The 21,459-nt window shown below is 33.4% G+C and overlaps 1 protein-coding gene and 1 long non-coding RNA gene across 2 annotated transcripts in view; both read right to left on the bottom strand.

Moving 5' to 3' along the window:
- The window catches only part of LOC127835487 (uncharacterized), a 199,048-nt gene that overhangs the window by 77,888 nt on the left and 99,701 nt on the right, over positions 1-21,459 (bottom strand). The window contains exons 7-10 of the mRNA XM_052361930.1: positions 7,929-8,048; positions 3,883-4,042; positions 1,577-1,685; positions 719-858 (exon numbers count right to left, since the gene is read on the bottom strand). Of these exons, the coding sequence (XP_052217890.1) occupies positions 719-858; positions 1,577-1,685; positions 3,883-4,042; positions 7,929-8,048 (529 nt within the window). The remainder of the gene's footprint in view (positions 1-718; positions 859-1,576; positions 1,686-3,882; positions 4,043-7,928; positions 8,049-21,459) is intronic.
- Positions 9,693-12,070, bottom strand: LOC127835125 (uncharacterized). The gene is made up of 3 exons (XR_008028366.1): positions 12,025-12,070; positions 11,261-11,360; positions 9,693-9,791 (listed from the first exon to the last, which is right to left on the bottom strand). It is a non-coding gene; the product is annotated as an uncharacterized LOC127835125 (long non-coding RNA).

Raw genomic sequence — 21,459 nt, 5'->3', positions numbered from 1 at the left:
CAGTCTGCCCTGAACAGAAATAAGGTACTTAAGTATACACGTAGTGCAGCAAAACTTACCGGCCCATTCGGCCCTGTGAGAACCTGCAGTCTGCCCTGAACAGAAATAAGGTACCTAAGTATACATGAAGTACAGCTTTCCCCTTGAAAGAGGTTTTTGTTGCTAGAAAATACAACCAGCTATTCAATAGTTTATGATGGTCCTTTAGTGCTTCAATTAAAACACCATGCCAGGAGTGACAAACTTTAAAAGTATTGATTTAAAAAATACAACTGCAACATCTTTTTATTGACTTTGAATATAATATATAACTCTAGATATCTGTGATAAACATTAATGGTTTGTCTTTAGGAAATGTAACTTCTGTACCATTTCATCGATTGTGTTTACATACATATTATTTGACTTTTCATAAGGTAATGCATGCAAAACACTTAATCAATAATGATAAATAAACTGGTGCTTCCAAACACACAATTCTATATGTTACATACTTATCTCTTAGGAAGCTAGCAATACAACTGCAATACCATTTAATTGTGCGTGACGACACTGTCCATATATCTGTATAACAAATGTTACCTTTTGTGCGACATGCATATTTGCTTCAGCACTATGAAACTAATTGATTTCATAAAGTCTGATCATTCTTTCATTTAACAAACACTCTATTTAATGCCTGATGATCTTTTGTCACTAGTAAATACGCTGCCCATACCAAATTGTTGATAGTGATGATCCTAGTGCTATCCAAACTCCAGGTCAGGTCAGTTATAGGCACGTCTTTTTTGTCATCGTACGTGACAACTCTGAACGGTCGCCACGGCTCTACGGACACGTCGTACACCATCAGGTCTCCTGGGAAACCAGATTCATATCAATCTTTGTACCCTTACTTGATTTAGAAACTGTTTAGAACTTTTTTTTACCTCATCAGCTTGAATAAATTGCATACAGTTTTGTTTAAACCATTAGTATCAAAGTGTATCAAACAGGTCTGCAATTTACAAAAAACTAACAACTACACAAGAGGCCCAAGGGCCCTTTGTCCTCAACTGAGCTTTTGTGAATAGGAATAACTTGACCTTAATAGTGTTGACAAGATTTTGCATCAATTTGATAAAGTGACCTAGTTGTAATACATGTGAACCACCAGATCCCGGTTTAAACTTGGCCTTGACATCAGTGAGATAAATGTTCTAAACAAACTTAATTAATCTTGAGTAATATGATAAAATAGTGTTAAGTATAAGAATCTTGTTTTGAATTTGACCTTGAAACTTAGTTAAAGCATCATAAATGAATCAACTGTTCAACTTTCACTTATTGCACAAATAATGTGTATATCAGTACCACAAATAATGAAAATATGTTATATTAATCTCATAATGAATGTTTTATTCATAAGGAGCTTTTCAATAATAGTATTAGTTTATCTCACAATGTTGAATAATGATTAGCAATAGCCAAATACAACACTATTTTGCAGCTATGACTACCGGTAAATACACTTAAGGTTGATCTTGTTCTTTCCCGTGATAATTAAAACTAGCATGCAGGGTATGTATTGACTTACCATGATATGTACAAGCAGCTATAAAGCAGTGGTTTGGTGATGGACGGACTAGACTAAGTCCTCTTGTCTTCTTGTTAAAAAACAATTCATGTACTGTGACTTCCATGTTCTACAAAATAACAACATTGAACTAAAACACAAAAAAGTCATGTAAGCTTAACAAAATATTTAATATTCTTCGGGACTTATTTTTCTTGACTAAAGGCCCTAAAAGTCAGTGAAAGAAGTAAATAAACAGTTAAAAACTAGAGCTTTGTCACAGATGTGACGTATATCCCCCCCCCATGCTGCGTTGACACAGAATATTTTGCAAGCTGTCTTCACAAAACAAGAGAAACTAATTTATGGTGATTTTTAAGAATTATTAAGCCATAATCATTTATGGCCATTTTGACCTTTGTTATGGCCTGGACAAGATCATTTATGGCCATTTTTGACTTTTGAACTCAAAGTGTGACCTTGACCTTGGAGATATCGACGTAATTCTTTTGCATGACACACCGCCCAATGATTGTGAACAAATGTACCGAGTAATCTTAAAATCTCACAATGAATAACATAGTTATGGCCCGGACAAGATCATTTATGGCCATTTTTTACCTTTGAACTCAAAGTGTGACCTTGACCTTGGAGATATAGACGTTTTTCTTTTGCATGACACACTGTCCAATGATTGTGAACAAATGTGCCAAATGATTTTAAAGTCTCACAATAAATGACATAGTTATGGCCCAGACAAGCTCATTTATGGCCGTTTTTTACCTTTGAACTCAAAGTGTGACCTTGACCTTGGAGATATCGACGTAATTCTTTTGCCTGACACACTGTCCAATGATGGTGAACACATGTGCCAAATGATTTTAAAGTCTGACAATAAATGACAAAGTTATAGCCCTGACAAGCTCATTTATGGGCAACTCCAAGTGTGACCTTGACCTTGGAGATATGGATGTACTTCTTTCGCATGACACACTGTCCCATGATGGTGAACAAATGTACCAAGTCACTTTAAAATCTAACGATTAATGACATATTTATCATCCGGACAAATTTTCGGTTTTAAACTCACTAAGTGACCCCGTGACCTAGTTTTTGACCCGGCATGACCCATATTCAAACTTGACCTAGACATCATCTAGATACAACTTCTGACCAAGTTTGGTGAAGATCGAATGAAATTTTCGGGACAGACAGACCGACCAACAAAGTGACTCCTATATAGTTCCCATTACCAATGGTAATGGGGTATAATAAGTTAGCAAAAAGGAAAGATGTTCATGGAATAATAGAATACAATGCTTTAGAAAATCTATGATTTGTTTATATGGCTCAGATTTTCCTTAGCCTGTTTTTAGAATACCAATACAGCAATCCTAACAGAACAAAAGCTGCGATAAGGGACTTTTAACAAATCAACAATAACTAACCCTCCAACAATGTACGTGAAATGTGCTGTTTTAAGAGATATAGGTGAATGTTAGGGATTGTTTAAAATTCAATTAATTGCTATTAATTTGCATTGCAATTGTAAAATGTTTATGCTATCCACAAACTTGATCTGATGACATTTTCATATTCAGATGACCTTTCAGAAACCAATCACTAATGACAATGTATAAAGTTCATATTCATGTGACCTTACAGTAACCAATCACTGATGACATTGCCTTCAAAAGTCTTCAGTGTACTGGTTTGTTCCCTTGGTTAGGTACAACAAAGGGGAATTCCAATTTTTGGTAAAGGACACTTTAAGAACCTCTATGATAAACAAGATTATTGCCAAGCAAAATATGTCCCCTATCGGCTCCACCATTGTCAGAATTATTTTTATTTTTTTACATTTGATGCCATAGCAACCAGAATTTTTGATGTAGGAACAAAATGAAATGACTTGCATAATGTCCATATTGCCATCTATCCATGTTTCATGAAAAAATATGAAGAACTTTTAAAGTTATCACAGTATCCAGAAAAGTGTGACAGACAGACAGACTCACAGACAGACGCACAGAGCACAAACCATAAGTCCCCTCAGGTGAAACCGGTAGAGGACAATAAATTGCTTTCAGTTAATCATGTTATTTCCGTTTACATTGTTCACATGTCCTGGTTTTTCACTACATATGTGTTCTAAATGTCTAGGTTTTCTAAGCTAAAACTCCTTAATATAATCACACCTGAATTTGCTGTTAGAATTTGTATCAGACAGATCACTTGCTAACTTGCAAGTGATTGCATGATTAAGCTGTAGGTGTCTCATTCATGAAGCCCTGAAGGACTATATAAACATTGAAACAGCAACTAACCCTCCAATATTTCAGTTCTCTGTGCATGTAGCGTCTGAAGGCATCCTTTTCCTTGACAACCTCCACCGGGTCTATGATTGCAGGCTCCAAACTACGGTATTGTACTCGTGATACTGTGTTGAAATCTATTAGTGTTAAATCTGGTGCGTCTATGTCTTCTCTGAAAAAGAACATAAGAGAACCCAATTAGTTTAACCCTTAACCACTTAGATCCGTATTTTTACACATTTGTTGTCCCTTAGAAAGTTAAAATTAATTAAAGCCCTTTCTTACTAAAAACAAGTTTTAAAGGCTTCATTTTCAACCCTTGGATACTGATGAGCAGCAAACAGCATAAAACCTAAAAAGAAAGCGAGTTAATCGCAGGATGTTCTGGTTTTATTCTGGTTGCAAAAGCCATTTTCATTTTGCTTCTTATGGGGGAAAGGTTTAAACTGCAATTCATCAAAGCCCTAGGCTTATTGAGACATACTGGAGTCTGTTTCTAGGTAGAACTAATACTCTGCATACTAATGGACATTTTAAGAACAATCTCAGATAGACAGACAACATATTTAAAATAAAATCATGCTACTAACATAGTGTCATGTAAGCATAATTCTTCGCTGGTGCATGACAATTATTAGAGTTAACTTGTTTTGATGTAACAAAGAAGTACCAAAATTAAATGAAAGTGGCAAAATTTTGGACAATAATGTGTCCCTGACCATGCAATCAATATGAGTTTTATCTTTGCTCTCATTTGTTTTATAAAACACATGAAAATTTCAAAGCAGTTTGTGTACCATCTTATTAATACTCTTATATCAAAACTTCATCATTCTTTAAAATGTTCTATACAGTGAGAGTTATATATACAACTTATTACTAGTACAGTTGAGAAAGACACAACGTAAATGTCACTTTTCCTAATTTATCATGTAGTGTTACTGTAAAATTAATCATGAAAATAAAGAAAAATATATTATTGTTCATGTATAGTTCTTTAACACAATATTCATGTACAGCCATATTGGAAAATAGAATTTACATCAAACAAATTATAAGAATTGTCAATCATAATACTACCCTGGTACATAAATGAAAAGTTAACCTTTTTCTATTTAATATTTTTTATGATAAGAAGAAAATTTAAATGCAATAATTACTTGTATATTTAATAAAACAAAGCAAGTTTTTAATTAATAATATCTTAATGTTCAATAAATATTTATTTAGTTGCTTGAAATGACAAAATTTAATTATGGTGCAGAAAAAAAGCTGTGGGAAAGAGCCAACACCAAAGCCCATGCATAATTAAAAGCTTCTTTATGTTCTGTATGGGATTACAGAAATGCTGTATTTGATGGTAGGTTGCATTGCGCTAATGATAACTTAAGGAGCCTGTCATTTAAGGCTTGCCAAAATTACATGTAACCTGATTCTTGTGGCCTGTTTAAGAATAGATTATACATGTAGAACTGAAATAAGTTTCCTATTGTAATTTTATTTTGTTTGGGCTTTGTTCATTAAGATTAAGAGCAAGATCTTTAACAGTAATTGTGTAAAATTTTCCTTTTACTTAAAGTGATATTATGGGCATTTTTCACTGTTGAATTGAGCTGAAAAGAATTTACAGGTCATAAGAGTTAGTTAAAATGTGGTTACTGACCAATTATCTGCAACTCATCTTGCTACCAGTTGTTTATAAAAATATATTTTATATTTGATATTCTTACGTGACCCACCCAGTCCTGTAAGCGGAAATGATCCGTAAAACAAAATTGTGTCTTTGTGTCGTATGAACGAATCTGCACTAAAATTAAATTTAGTATCACATCGTACATGCATGATCAGTTGTCAAACGAAAGTACGGTTGATATTCAAATGCATTATTTTTCTCTTTCCAGGATATTGTTTTAGTATGTTGATGCTGCATTAACAAATATAAGTGTATATGAAGTGAAAACACCAAAAATAAAGAACGGTTGCGATAGACACCTATAAACTGTTAGATGCCCATAATATCACTTTAACCATATTTAGTTTTGAAAATGACTAATACAATTTTCCTAATGGCTTTTTTTTAGCATTCATACATAACTGTAATTGTTAGGTTACTGTCGTGGCTGGACCTTACATACAGATATGTGTATCTCCAGACTTTAGATTATTGACTATAAGTAACCCTCAACTGAAAAGAAAACAATATCAAAGAAGAAACCTAACACACCTTCTAAATAAAATGTGTCACCACTTCGAATAAAATTGATCATAAATTACATTACTTTTTTAATAACTGATCATAGACACAAAAGTCTAGGCAATATTCTTTTGCAACTTTCAATTATAGATTTAAAAAGTAAGTATAACTATATGATATGTTTTTCATAATTATATAATATGGTGTATCAAGCTAGAGACTAAGTCTTGTTCAAAATAAATGTACAATGTATATATAAGAGGTGTAGCTTTTGTGAAAGATGGTGAAAAAGCACTTTAATCTATTTCAAAATTAAAAAAGGAACTTAATTTTTGGTATAAATAATATTTATGTAAACTATTGCTCTATAAGCATGTCATAAAATGTTTTGCACAGCCAGTAATGTAATACAGGATTGAAAAATAACTGAGAAGGGTAATACAGAATTTTTCAGTCAGTGTGCATTTTACTGACTGATAATGTTTTGTACCAATGGAAAAGGCATGTATATGGTTGAGATTTGAAAAAGAGTGGATAAATGACTAAGGTCTACGTGCCTATACAGAAGACTTGCAAGAACTACGGAGTGACATACTTACCACACTATCATCTAGAGTAGTAAACATTGCATGTGTGTAAATAAAGCACAAACAAAACAAAACATTTGACTTATCAAAACCTATTATAATTGCTTTATTTAAGAGATTGAATAGAAAATTCATATCAAATAGACATATGCTAAATAAGTAAATAGCATCATTTAATAAACTATAGATAGTAAATGATAAATGGTCGTATAAACAATACTTAAAATGTGTTCCCTCCTATTAAGATTTTTGCATTTTTTACCAAAAATACGATATGTTTCATCAGGCAAAAAATTTCAAAAATCTCCTTGTGCAAAAAAAAGTATTTTATGGCCAAATTTTAATATTGGCCTCTCAGTGTAACCTTAACATTTGCGTTAGTGTGACAGGTAATGCAACCAATACACATTCACCTCAGTCAGTTATCATGAAATTGCTTGATGAATAAAAAAGTTACAGCCGGGACAAGCTGAGTTAAGGATAAATTTAACCATTGATTTAAGTGCGATCTTGACCCCTCAGATAAGGAGACAGGTTTTACACACCAAATGCTACCCCCCCCCCCCCCATGGTGATCATGAGGGGTAAGCTATTTTAAAATAGCATTAAGAATATCAAAGGTGCAGTTCAGACAATCCATGTTATGTCCTGATTAAACCTGATGTGTAAGTATGACATTGACCTTTAAGGAAGGGAGACATATGTTACACACAACACTTTGTCTCATTCTTACATGAAAATCTCTCATACATGGTAAAAATATGCCTGAGACAGGATTTTTCAAACTTGCCGTCTGATCTCTAAGTGAGACCTTGACCTTTGAGGTAAGGAGACAGTTGTTACATGAAACATGTTGTCTTATGATTGGTCTACACATGTGCTAAGTTATATCGAAATCCAGTTATAGCTGAGACATTAAATTTGGCACTTACATAGACTTATATACGGATAGTGAAACTGCTAAATGCCTCCTTTTTGGAAGAGTGGCATAAAAACAAAAACATATGTTACCACTTTCATTGAAATTAATGCAAAAACTAAAATTTCAGATTTATTAAAATACAAATATCCATTCTATTTTTTCAGAAAATTTAAACTTGTTAAAATAGCTTACTAACAGCATGTATATTATTACAAAAAAAAAACAGCCTGAATGTAATAATACATAACATAAACACAGTTAATAGTGATTTAAATCATTCAGGAAACAAGTTAAACAAACTGCAAACTATTTTAGAATTTACGGAATTTCCAAGATCTAAAAATAGAACACTTACTCTTCCTCATCCTCCGGCTCCTGCACTTCCTCCACCATTTCCTCCCCTCCAGCCTTCCTTGTGATCTTCCGTTTCTTCACTTTATTTATTGCATACTGGGAATGCCCCCATATATCATCTCTGCAGCAATAAAAACTCTAATTAAAAAGAACAGCTATTCATTGCAAAATAAGCAAAAAAAAACACACTCTCACATGTGTCTGTATTCACCAACTCATTCTCAGACCCAAGAATAAAGAAACAATTTGGAACCAAGAAAATTAACGTTTCAATAAACATGTTTCAATTCACAAGTATACAGGCTACAAATGTTGCCTTTGTCATCAATTAATTGTTCTAAATGCCTGATCATACAGCTAGAGGGTTAAATTCCATGTCATATTGAACTGCACTATATTATTAGAGCAACAGTTTTAAGAACATTCTCAATTGTTTGACTTATATCAAATAGTTGTTTGGTGCATACAGGCTCTTAGACAGGTTTCATTTGGACAACCCTGCCCTCATTTTTTGTTTGAGACTCAAATCATATGCAATAAATTACCGTATTAGGAGGTTTTGCCACATTTCCAGAACTTTGAAAATATGTATAAAGTTTTATCACTCTAGCAGTTATACTTTCCGAATTATAATGTATACAATTTTACAAGTGCTAATATCAGCAATCCAATATTTTATTACATCTTCTGTTAAATTTATTTATATGTAAACAAATTGACTGTGCATTTGTCTAAAGAACCAAATGTCAGTAAAATCTGAAAAATTCGTTGAAGCTAACCTGTGGCTGTTTCTGTTCTCCTTGATACTGAAGTAACCCTTGGTGATCATGTTGTATGCCCGGTCACCAGGCTCATGTGGGTTCTGCTTCCCAGTGACACCATACTACAAACAACACATAATCAAAGCTCTGAGAACATTGAAAGTCATTCCCAGTAGCACCTTACTACAAACAATGCATAATCAAAGCTTCAATGACAGGAAAGAAACTAAAATGAAATGAAATCTAAGGTATGCCTGATTTGTAAAATAGACTGATCTTCTGTGTTTGAAAGAAATTAATGCACTGACAGCATTGAAAGACTGTCATCTATGGACTGGAGAGAAACTTAAATTTAGAGAAAGTGTTATCCAAAATTGTTAACCAGCAAGGCCATTTGTTCGAATAAAGTTTAATTTCACAAATGCAATTTATGAGAAAAACAAAATGATTTACATTAGCAATTTCTATACTGTCTAATCTCAATATCTTGGAAGATGTATATAGTATTGGTTTAAATAATCTTACAATAAGCATGTTGATGACATTATCTCTGCCTCACATATCAGAATTGAAATGACATTACCTCTGCCTCACATATCAGAATGGAGATGACATTATCTCTGCCTCACATATCAGAATGGAAAATGACATTATCTCTGCCTCACATATCAGAATGGAGATGATATTATCTCTGCCTCACATATCAGAATGGAAATGACATTATCTCTGCCTCACATATCAAAATGGAAATGACATTACCTCTGCCTCACATATCAGAATGGAGATGACATTATCTCTGCCTCACATATCAGAATGGGAATGACATTATCTCTGCCTCACATATCAGAGTGGAAATGACATTATCTCTGCCTCACATATCAGAATTGAAATGACATTACCTCTGCCTCACATATTAGAATGGAGATGATATTATCTCTGCCTCACATATCAAAATGGAAATGACATTATCTCTGCCTCACATATCAGAACGGCAATGACATTACCTCTGCCTCAGATATCAGCATGGTGTCTGTAATGTTACCAAACATGCGGTACATGTGGTACTGCTCTCGTATCACCTCGTCTATCATGTCACCGGTCACCTTAACACAGCATAAGATTTAATGGTTAAAGTTGTGTTTAGTTTCATATTGATGAAAGCCTGCAGAATTTGACATTCAACCCCCACCATCATGGGATTGTAGATCATTAGTTATACTGTTAGTAACTGATGGTGTATGGGACATACACCCCAGTAATTTCATTCCATACCAGAACGAAGCTCGAGGGTGTATGGAAATTACTCATGGTGTATGGAAAATAAACCATGGGCACGTGGCAGCTCTAAGCCAATCGGATTAGGTCATTTTTGTAGGAGGTGAGACATAGAAGTCTCCACCACACAGTTAAAGCACATTCACACATCTCAAAGACAATTCATCAACACCACACAAACTAGTGTTGTTTAATATTTCTGTAATGTGTAATGTGTATATATATGGCCAATTTATGTTTTGAATTTTGAATCTAAGGGTTGTTTCTTTCATGTACTCGTAAATGTGCTTCGTAAATACAAGCTGATCATCTAATATACATTGTACATTTATATTGTGATATTTATTTGATGTAACATCTTTTCTATGTTTTTTTTTAAATAAGTAAATATTTTGTTATTTATTCACATGAAGAAAGTAGTAAGGAGATTAGGCAGTGTGAATACTCTTCCAATAGAGATGCGAATCTGTTGCACAGCCCATGAACGCAAACACATAACATTAACAAGAGCACCACAACGGGTGCCACGCTCGGCTGCGAAAGATTGTCAGTATTTATTTATTTTTATTTTTTAAGAGGTCACAGTGACCTTGACCTTTGACCTCGTGACCCAAAATGGGTGTGGCGTGTAGAACTCATCAAGGTGCATCCACATCTGAAGTTTTAAAGTTGTAGGTGGAAGCACTTTGATTTTAGAGCCAATGCAAAGGTTTTAGCACGACGCAGGCGGACGGCGAGCAGGCTATGACAATACCTCGGGTTTTCTCCGAAAACAGCCTCGCTAAAAATCATTTGACGTGAATTCCCGATGGCTTACACTTTCCTTTTTCAGTCCCTAAAAGTTTAAGCCATCGGGTTTCCTCGGACAAACCAAATATAGAAGCCTTGTTGTTTTAGAAAAACTTTGTAAAGGAAAAGAACACTTAGTTAAATACCTTATATTAAAACTCAGGGCCTTGTGGTTTCAGAGAGAAAAATATTAAATATATAAGTGTTCATTTTCAAAAACCCCGTTTGCGACCCTTAATCAATGATCCAGAATTATTTTAACAATCTTCATATAGGACAGCGCAAGGAACATTTTCAGGAAGTTTTGTCAAATACTGCATAGCAGTTAAAGAGATGTTGTTTTAAGAAAAAGTTACCAACTCACAAACACATCATGGACAGACAGACGATGGCCGGTATCCCAAAAGCTCACCGTGATCAAGTTTTGCTCAGGTGAGCTAAAAAGCCATTCACAATAGTACAATATAACATATTTGTGTGAGTGAATTGTTGTAATATAATTGCTTACATCAAGAATGGTTTCCTCAGCTATGAGATGTATTGCACGCTTCTCTGCTATGGACTCTGTCTGTCTGTCCCTCCACAGCTTATCTTCTTCCTACATGGCTCTTCAAATAACCAATGACAGATTTTAAAGGAGTGTTAATGCATATTTCTGATAGGCTAAGGAACTGTTATCCAAATACTTAGCCCATAGTGATAAACCAATTTTTAGAACAGGGGATTTATTTTAATTGTTGAATTTTCAAAATTGTTTATATTTTTAAACAAAAATATTGTTTGTATTCCTCACTGTCCTGTAATACTTGTACAAAAAATAATTAGTATTTTTTTCATAGTAATTTAGCTTTCAACTTTTAAATATTTTGTGAACCCCAAAATTGCACTTGTCCATAGACAAACATACTGGACAAATTTCCATATGTTATAAAAATGACACAAACAGTTCTTGCCATGGTCAATGTGTGTGTAAGCATCTTGAGATTGCAAAACGCAAATGATTCAACTTTTTAAGGCACATTGATTATAGCAAGTGGCAGTACTACTGTTATCTATTAAATCACATTTTTAATTTTTATCATAACTAAAAAAAAATATATATATAGAACATTTTTAAAACTTTCACTTATATAGATTTCGAACAGCAAAAAAAGATCACAAAAATGTCTAATTAATAAAGGTCATTTTGTGCATTTTCATTTTTAATGCCCATGCATTCCACCACTAAATTTAGAATAACCTAAAATTAATATATCTACACAAATATCCTACTTGTAAGTGCCCTTCTCCACGACGTCATCATGTAAGAAGTAGAGGTTGAGAAAGTCCTCCACAACGTCATTCACAATTTCACGACACTGAAAAGGGTAGAAAACCATTTATTTATTAAAGCAACATGGTGTCAAAAGCCCTGGACATACTTAGATACTATTTCATCCATTTCCTGAGAACAATCAATACTTGATGTGTCTCTCTATGCTCCCTAAATACTACAGGCTTTCTTGGCTACTCACCTAATTTATCAATGATTACAAATGAGGACTTCTCAAAATGCTATGACCATTTAAAATAGTTCCTTCATGCATTTATACATAATGCCATATTCTAAATAACACCAAAAAGCAAAACTGTTAATTTTGTACATAAATACACTACCCGTATTCAGCAAAACAGAAAGACTAGTATAGTCCTGTCATTAACAACAACAATATTGTAATGTTTTGCTAAATACAATGACACAGAAAATGCTGTATGCTTCATACAAGAAAGCAGTGCTGTGTTTCAATAACACAATAACAATTAAAATGTATAGTGTATGAAAATGTAATTCAACATTTCAGAATATATTTCTGTTTATACCAATTACAATTTCAAAATGTGGTGTATGAATACATTATTCATCGTACCACAAAGTAGACCTGGACCTGCCAGGGTTCATAACTGCCAATATCTAGCTCGCCATTGTATGGACGCTTGTAGTAGTTGTAGTGCTGCTGCAAATCCTCTCTGAAACAACATGGATGTATGAGGTGAAATCATTCCTTTAGCATGCATTGTTTTTTTCAATATGTACCCATAGATGATATGACTCTAATTATGGAAAGTTTCAACATTGTGCTTGATTGGTATTAGAAAGTATTCAACAGCTGGAAAACGGACTTTTGAATGATGTAATTTTTGTACGCATTATTCTGATGTTCAGTATAATGCTTGTCCTGAATGTATACATAATTTGTTGCATTTGGGACTTATGTCTTTTTTCATCGTAATAATGTATATAATAAATAGAAAATTGCATAGTTATGGCTTTTCAAAGGATTGTATTGCAATCATTGATTTTGCACATTTATTTTCAGCTCAACCTGCTGGCTAGTGGAATACATTGTCACACAATACACTTTAGCAATACAACCAATCTAACAACATATATGTAGTCGTAATATTCCAAAGTATGTATTGTATTTTCAAATTCCCCTAATCCTACACTGATTCCCTCTTTTTGAAATATTACATCTAGACACAAAACCATCACTTGATTATTTTAAGACATGATTTAGGACTTAAAATGTACTTTTTTTTAATTGTGAATATGACCCAAAAAAGGATATAAAACGGGCCAAAAATGACCTGCAATAATTCCTACAAGGTTGCATACAATGGGTCCCTGGTTCTCACCTCATTTTCCATATCTTGTCCATGGTGACCGGCAGTTTGGCTACAGTGGACTTGATATAGGACTCCACAGCCTGGGGGGTCTTGACGACTGTCTTGGCTAACCTCTCAGCAACTGATAATTACAAGGCTAATATTTGAATTTACTTTTCATTCACCTTTGAAAAGTGAAAAGTTTGCACTGCCTGTCTGACCTACAATTTGCTATAAAATAATGTATTTTCATAAACTTTAGAAAAAACAAGCAAATTTGTTGAATTGATATCCCCCGCCAATAGGCTTCTGGACACAAAAGTGTTATATTTTACACTCAAAAAAGCATTTGTTCAAGATACAAAGGGCTATAACTTCTTTATTAACAGATGGTGAACAATGCCATTTGGCGTGCATCATCCTCTTATCCATATATAAACTCATACCTAGTTTCAATGAAATCCGCCAAAGCACTTCCAAGATATGGCTCCGGACGGACGGACGGACGGAAAGACGGACGGAGGAGGCCAAAACAATATCCCCCGCCTATGGCGGTGGATAACTAGCTGGTTTCAGCTTTCTCATGATTAACAAATGATTAACATTTGCTTTAAAAATGTTGAAGTTTGTACAGTTTTGTGTTATAAAATCAATATTAGTAAGTTTTTTCACTACTTGAACTTTTGAAAAAAATGAACATCTGTTTTGCCTTTATTTAATTATAATTTTGAACGTAAAAGAGTACAGGTTAACCTTGAATATACTTCTAAAATGTATACCAATAGAATGAACTAATTAAGAAACCATTACATTAACACCCAATTTCTACAGTTTTGTTGGAACTATCCTTCTAACTTTTTCTTATATAGGCACACATGGTAAGTTGCATTATCACACGCAAATCTAAATAAATTAAAATTCAATTTTAAATTGCCATGATACTATTACACATTGAAATGATACAATAGTTAGCTATCCTTTACTTTAACTCATGTTCCGCATTAAATAATTCTAGATAATGATAAGTCATTCAATAATAAGAAAATAATTACTTAAAAAACAAGCACAATCTAAATAACCTCATGTTTGACTTTTATCCAAACAACAATATTGGCACAAATCATAAAAAACGCAAAAACATTAAGTTAAATACAAATTTGATACAAAGGAATGCAAACATTTTCAAATATCATATGCGCAAAATTTCAGCTAAGCCAAAGAAGAAAGATACATATTATAATTTGAACATTAAAATCGTATTAAAACTTTTGGATCAATCTCAACTCATAAACTTCTTTAATTATTGCATTCAGTGAGGGTGATAATAAATCACTAATTCAATGCAGAAAGTGTGAGTTGCTGGTCACTCAAGCAAGCATTCATAAATATTCATGGTATGCAAATAGCAAAGTTGAAAGTTCAAGGCCACTTCCATTGACGCAGATTGTATATCATATTCGTCACACAAACAGTGAATTGCTACCAGATTGTTTTGGTCCCTTGGGCATGAAAGACTGAAGACTGCTTCTTTTCATTTTCTTTTCTTTCAGTATGAATAGCGTTCTCTCAAATATCACAATTCATATACTTCACAGGAGTTCAATCAGGAATTTAATGTTTATTGATTATACATTAAATGGTAGATAGATCTAAATACCCTTTCAAAATCAATACATTGCATTTCTATGATCTTGTATATAAGTAAATCAACAAACTTGTTTCAACAACAAACATTAAGTGTAATAGGTTTTATTTAAATAACACAATAAAAGCAAACAGTAAAGCTTGGTAAAGTCTACAAACATTTGTTTGAACACATTTTACTGAATTATAAGTTATGATTTACAACTATTCATACATCAATTAATTACAAAATTTATAACGACAAGCTTAATTTAAAGCAAATAAAAATTTTATCACCTACATGTACTAGTGGGAGAAAAAATGAGTGGAATACTGAACTGTTATTAACTTTTGTTCACTCAAAATATGATTAAGTAAATTACATTCTTTCCAAGCACTGAAGAAGTGACAGATCCAGTTTCCATAAGATTGTTTCTTGTTAAACTGATACGATTTACAGATGACTTGATTTTGTTTTGGTTCAAATATGTTGTACAAATTAAAGAAACCAACTGATTTCAACAATATACGAGCAAAAACCGACCATAACAATTTATTATTTATTATTGGCTCTTCAATGGAAGAATTGTATTGGTGAATGAAAATTTGATTTTTTAGTGAAGACATTTGATTTATTTTTTTGAACTGCAGTGAAAATATTTAAAAGAAATATTAAATATTTTATTTTTTCAGTAATTTTTCTGTTTATCAGTGTCAGTTACTTTGGTGTAAAAATGCGCTTGGTATATTCACTAATCACTATATATAACATGTGTTTCCAATAGATCATTTAGTTGCAACGATCCACATGTTATAAGTGTTTATGATACTAAGGCATGCATTGTCTTACATCATATACAAGGGTACTAGAACAAATTACAAAATAATGCTAATACAAATATATTTTATTCTAAATGGAATGAAAGTTAAAAACAATTATTGATTTTAAATAAAAAAGTTCATATGTACATTCCTTCAAGTGCAAAATTTGATCCTTGGTTAAATATTCCTTTTGCTATTTTATAAGCATACATATTATTTTATGTGATATGGCAGACAGTACGTTCACATTCAAAGGTTACTTATTTAAGTGAAAACATACTGTACAGTAAATAAAAAAAATGCATTGTTACCATACTATGAAAACATACAACAAATATTGCACATTATTTAACCATTTTTTTAAATATCATACTTGCTACTATTATATATAATGCATATATCTCAAAAATATGCAGGTGTAGCTCTGTACTTAAATTTCATTTGCTTTCCTTCAGCTTTCTGCTGTTCAGCTTTTGCTAATTGTACATATGAGTGTTGAGATTTCTGGTGTGCAAAATCTGGCAGGTTTGATGTGCCTATGTCCCGCTTTCTTGAGTCTCGGTATTGGTCATGTGTGGCAGTAAACTTCATTGTGTCTTTAAATTTACCCCCATCTCCACCGTATGCCATTTTTGGTACCTTAAGTAAAGAAGAGTTGCTGGTGTCATTAATATCACGATCTGTTTTATCTATTGGATAGTACACAAGAATATCCATATAAGTTCGGTAATCTCGGTCAAAATACGGCACATACTGCAATGGTAAATTCCATTTCTTTTTTGGCTTTGGTTTCTTGGTCAATCTCTGGAATGCTGCAACTGCGTCGTCGACCTCAACTTCATTGTTTTCAAGCATTTGTTAATGGTAATCTTTCCACCAGTCTCTCTCCTCGATCGAGACTGGCACAAATTTCACTTTCAACTTGACACGATTTGTTTTCGGCACATCCACCTGTATGGGCACGGCTAAAGAATCTTTGAACCGTCGTTCCCTGTCCTCCGAGAAATGGTACGGTTCGTAGCGCGGGTAGAGTTCATCGTTATATAATCGAAATAAAGGCTTACCCTCTGGAGACTGAGCCTGAGCCAGGGCCAGACGTAGTTCTTCCATCAATCTACGAGCCTCCTGCAGTCGCTGCCTTTCTTTATCAAGGTACCTGCAAAGAATGGGAACATATTCATCAGCTAGTAGTTATTCAGGTACTTTTTTTACATCTTAGTGAAAGTGCCTTTTGCGCTTTTTTGTTTAGCAAAAACAGATTTATATTTGACAATGATGTTGACAGTTTTCCACACATGGGAATGGAAATTCCGAGTTAAAAAATGGTTACAATAGGAATCTGAAGGAATATTAATATTTCTCGTGAGAGAACGATCCCTTCTAAAGGCCTGTGCGAAATATAATTTCTCAACAAAAACAACTATGAATTGGTTTTAAATTTTAGAATACCTTTATTGAATACACAATTAAAATAAATAATATGGTTAACAAGAAAGACATGAACCTGTAAACTGTTTTAAAATTCTCAATAAAAAAACAACTATCAGCAACTGTTTACTGTTCATTCAATTTTCCTTGAATTTATTTAGACCGTATGAATAACTTTATTTTCAATAGAAACTTTTTTTCTTTGTTTTATTTATAGTAGCTTAATAACTAAATTTGTTCATTTGGTACAATCTAAACAACTAACTTTGCTTTCAATGCAGCCTCCTGTTGTTTGGCTGAAAACTCCTTGGTTCTGTGTTTGATTACGGTCTCAAAAGCGTGCCTGTCCACGCCAGCAGGACTGTCAGCACGTGAACATTCAGTAATATGTTGAGTGGGAGATTATTCCAAGCATTGGCACATTAAATATGAGCCTTGCTCTGGGAAAATGGGGCTTAATGCATGTGTGTTAAGTATCGCCCCAGATAAGCCTGTGAAGGCATACGCTACTCAAGCACAACACTTTCCGCTTCAACTGAATTTTTGCTAAGAAGAGCCTTTGTGTAAATAAAGAATACCATAAAAGCGAAAATTGTTGTCCCTCATTACCAGGTGCAGAATGCGCAGGCTTATCTGGGACAACGCTTTGTGTATGTTCACGAAGCCCAGTTTTACCAGTGTGAAGCTTATATTTAAATGCTTCTTTCCCTGCTACTCAGGTTTATTCAGCCACTAAATGCTGAATCAACTTTTTATCAAAAATGAATACAACATCAACACCAGTGAGACAGTTTAACATTATATAATTACAACAACAAAAAAAGCCATGAGGAATAAATAAAATTATTGCATTGCACCTTCTTTATTATGTACATTATTTATAAATATTGTATTACTAATACCTGTTTTTGATCCTCGACCGATAATTCTGTGCATCTCACTATGTAACAAGCGTGGCGTGCCATTGCGACTGTTATTGCGACTCTCATTACGACTGCTGTTTCTACTGTTGTTCCTCTCCTGAAAAGGTCAATATTGTGTACAACATACTGGTTTGATCCCAAAACAGTCAATGCCAATGCTTCAGGTAAGTAAAAAAAAACAAAGAGCCAAAGTACAGTATATTGTTAAGTACCACATTTCAGGCCCATAAATGCACAAAATATGCGCTGAAAATGTCTCCAACCCTTTATCAGAAATCATCAACAAAAATTAAACTCGGCTACAAATACACACCAAAACACGCTCTTCGACAACCCTCTTCTCTCGCTCAATATCTTGCAAGCGGTTCAACTTGTGTATCAGGTCTGATCGGCCCTTCATATCCGTTTCCATGGCAGCAATTTGACGCTGGAGCTCGTCAATCTTCCGGCGCCCGACAATCGATCGGTCGGATGATGGCGATCCATGCCACTCCTCCTTTGGAGGGTACCGACGGTCAGACATCATTTTAATGGGTAGAAGTTTATGAAGTTAATGGGTCCAAGATCTAGGGCAAGGTAGATTGGGCCATAGTGGCTTGGCCCTGTAAATAAACAGCAGAAATAAACATAACATGAATTTAGGTATTTTGAGACACTAATGTGCTTATTTGTTGTTGTTTTAAGAAAAAGACTTTATATTGTCAAGTCATCAAACTTTACACCTGTGCGCATAAAGGATCAAACTTATTAAATGATTCCTTTACAAGTTTAACGCAAAAGTCTACTTACCGGTAACTGAAATAAAAATAGTGATTTGATGCCAGGAATACAAACCTTTTTATATGAATAACATTTTTTCTACAAAATACAAATGTGTGATTTTATAACAACAAATAATTACCTCGCAGAATTTTCACTATTTGTTCTTATACTCATTTTACCTGCTTTAATTAAACTCGGTATTAAAAACTAAGTCATCTAAAAATTATTTTTTTGCACCAAATGATGGCAAAATTCTAAAATAAAAACTCATGAAGACGAAAAAGATGGTTAAACTTCAACTGAAATAAAATGTATATGACAGTCTTGATCTGTCATATCTTTTACTTTCAAATTTGGTATGATTTTCATATAAACATCAATCATATTTTAATTCAAAAACTCTCTGGTACATTATGGACACTGGATTTATAAAATGTTTGCTAAAAGCTTATTTAATCAGAAACTTGAGTGTATATAGCAGATGGGTGTAGGCAAGCTTATTTTACATGCTACTGTTGATAACACACTTATGCAACACTTTATACTGAAGCTTTACCATAAACAGCATTCATACATGTACATGTCATTAAGAGTATTCTGTATGCAGAAAATACATTTATGATTCAAGTTCAAGAATAAATAGTTCAAAAGGAAATCCTTTCCACGACTATGCCCATTTTAAATCGTAGTGACAACAATGTAGAATCTTTAATGGGACCCATCATAATATTTCACTGAAGACGTAGTCTCTGAATTCAATGACATTAATTTTAAGCAGTATTGTACACACCTTTTGTAAAGGAAAATCAAAATCCACTGAACTAATTGTCACCCTATCTTAAACAATGATCTATTACTTTAAAATGCACACATATTCTGGCTGATCATACAGAAATGGTTCCACTTTTATTTACACAATTTTCAGCTGTTCTACCATTGAAGACACATTCAGTGTGTTTCCATCATTTTTGGGAATGGGGCCAGGAACCTCAGGATTGGGAAAATTGTGTTATTTTTACTCCAAATGGAACACTGTTGTTTTTTGCTAACAAAAATTTTAAAATTGAGAATTTCAACATTTCAATATAATACATACACAAGTTTATTTTATACAGTTAATTTTTTTTTAAACAACTCATTTTTCTAACTTTTCATTGCAAATTTTAGGCTATCATTTGGGAAAAAATATATACTTTTTAAGATTAGGAACCGGGCCGAATTTTGCCTTTCATTTGACTAAAAAAACTCTTACAGTTGTACAACAGCAAATCTAGTAATTTACAAAATCTAGTTTGTTTAACCAAGTAGGCATGTGTAGATTTTCTACACTTGAAATGAACAAGGAAAGTGCATTTACAGAGCTTAGTAAAGCAGATAACCATGATTACACTAGATCAAATGGATTTTCTATTTATCACCTGTATTATATTCACTTTGCAACGATAGCACCTACCCTGGTATGTGGAGCTCAATAGATTTGAATACAAATATTGAAAGACTCAGTATAAATGATAAAGTAAGCATAGATGTTTGTCTTTTTATGGTTAAATGACATCAACCCATTTAACCAGAAACTACGCCTTGCTCAATATAAAGTTTAAATTACCATCAGTAAATCAAATATTTTAAATGTACAAATTATGTCAATGTACAATTGCTACATGCTTTATCACAGATGGTAGATGTATATAAATGCCAAAAACAATATTATTGATGTGAACAATATAGACTTATGTTGAAGAACATTGCAGTTAAAGGAGTTTCACAATGACCTCACTAGTACTTATAAATATACAAATAATGTAAGACTATAAACAACTCTAAAGGAAAAACTGTAATATATAAATATACTAAATATACTGGTACTAGGACTTAATTATGTGTGTGTTATCGGGTAATTGTTCAGACCATTTGTGAACATGCAAACAGCAATGTTAAATGATTTTATTTACTAAAGTTGATTTCTTTAGTACTTAAAATAAATTTAAAACAAATGCAGTCAGTCTTCACAATAACCAGAAGGGGGGAGGGCTATAACAATGACCTTTCAATCCTATATTCATTTGATATAAAAACCAAATCTGATAATCACACAAGTATTTGACAATAATAGAGAGAGGAGTGAAATAATAATAGCATATAGTGTCGTAGCTAGGTCGTTTTTAGGCCCAGTGATAAGTTAAAGATAACAAGAGCACCGAATAACGGATGCCACGCTCGGCTACAGGTACTTTTTAATAAATGAAAGCTTGTAAGATTTTTTTAAGGTCACAGTGACCTTGACCTTTGACCTAGTGACCCAAAAATGGGTGTGGCGTGTAGAACTCATCAAGGTGCATCTACATGTGAAGTTTTAAAGTTGTAGGTGGAAGCAATTTGATTTCAGAGCCGATGTTCAAAACCATAACAAAATGTTAAGGTTTTGGCACGACGCGGACGGCGGACGGCAGACGGCGGACGACAAGCTGGCTATGACAATACCTCGGGTTTTCTCCGAAAACGC

The sequence above is a fragment of the Dreissena polymorpha genome, chromosome 6 (assembly GCF_020536995.1).
Source record: "Dreissena polymorpha isolate Duluth1 chromosome 6, UMN_Dpol_1.0, whole genome shotgun sequence".
NCBI classification, from domain to species: Eukaryota; Metazoa; Mollusca; class Bivalvia; order Myida; family Dreissenidae; genus Dreissena; species Dreissena polymorpha.
Note: the sequence above shows the minus strand (reverse complement) of the source record. Positions and strands in the feature narration are given on the sequence as shown.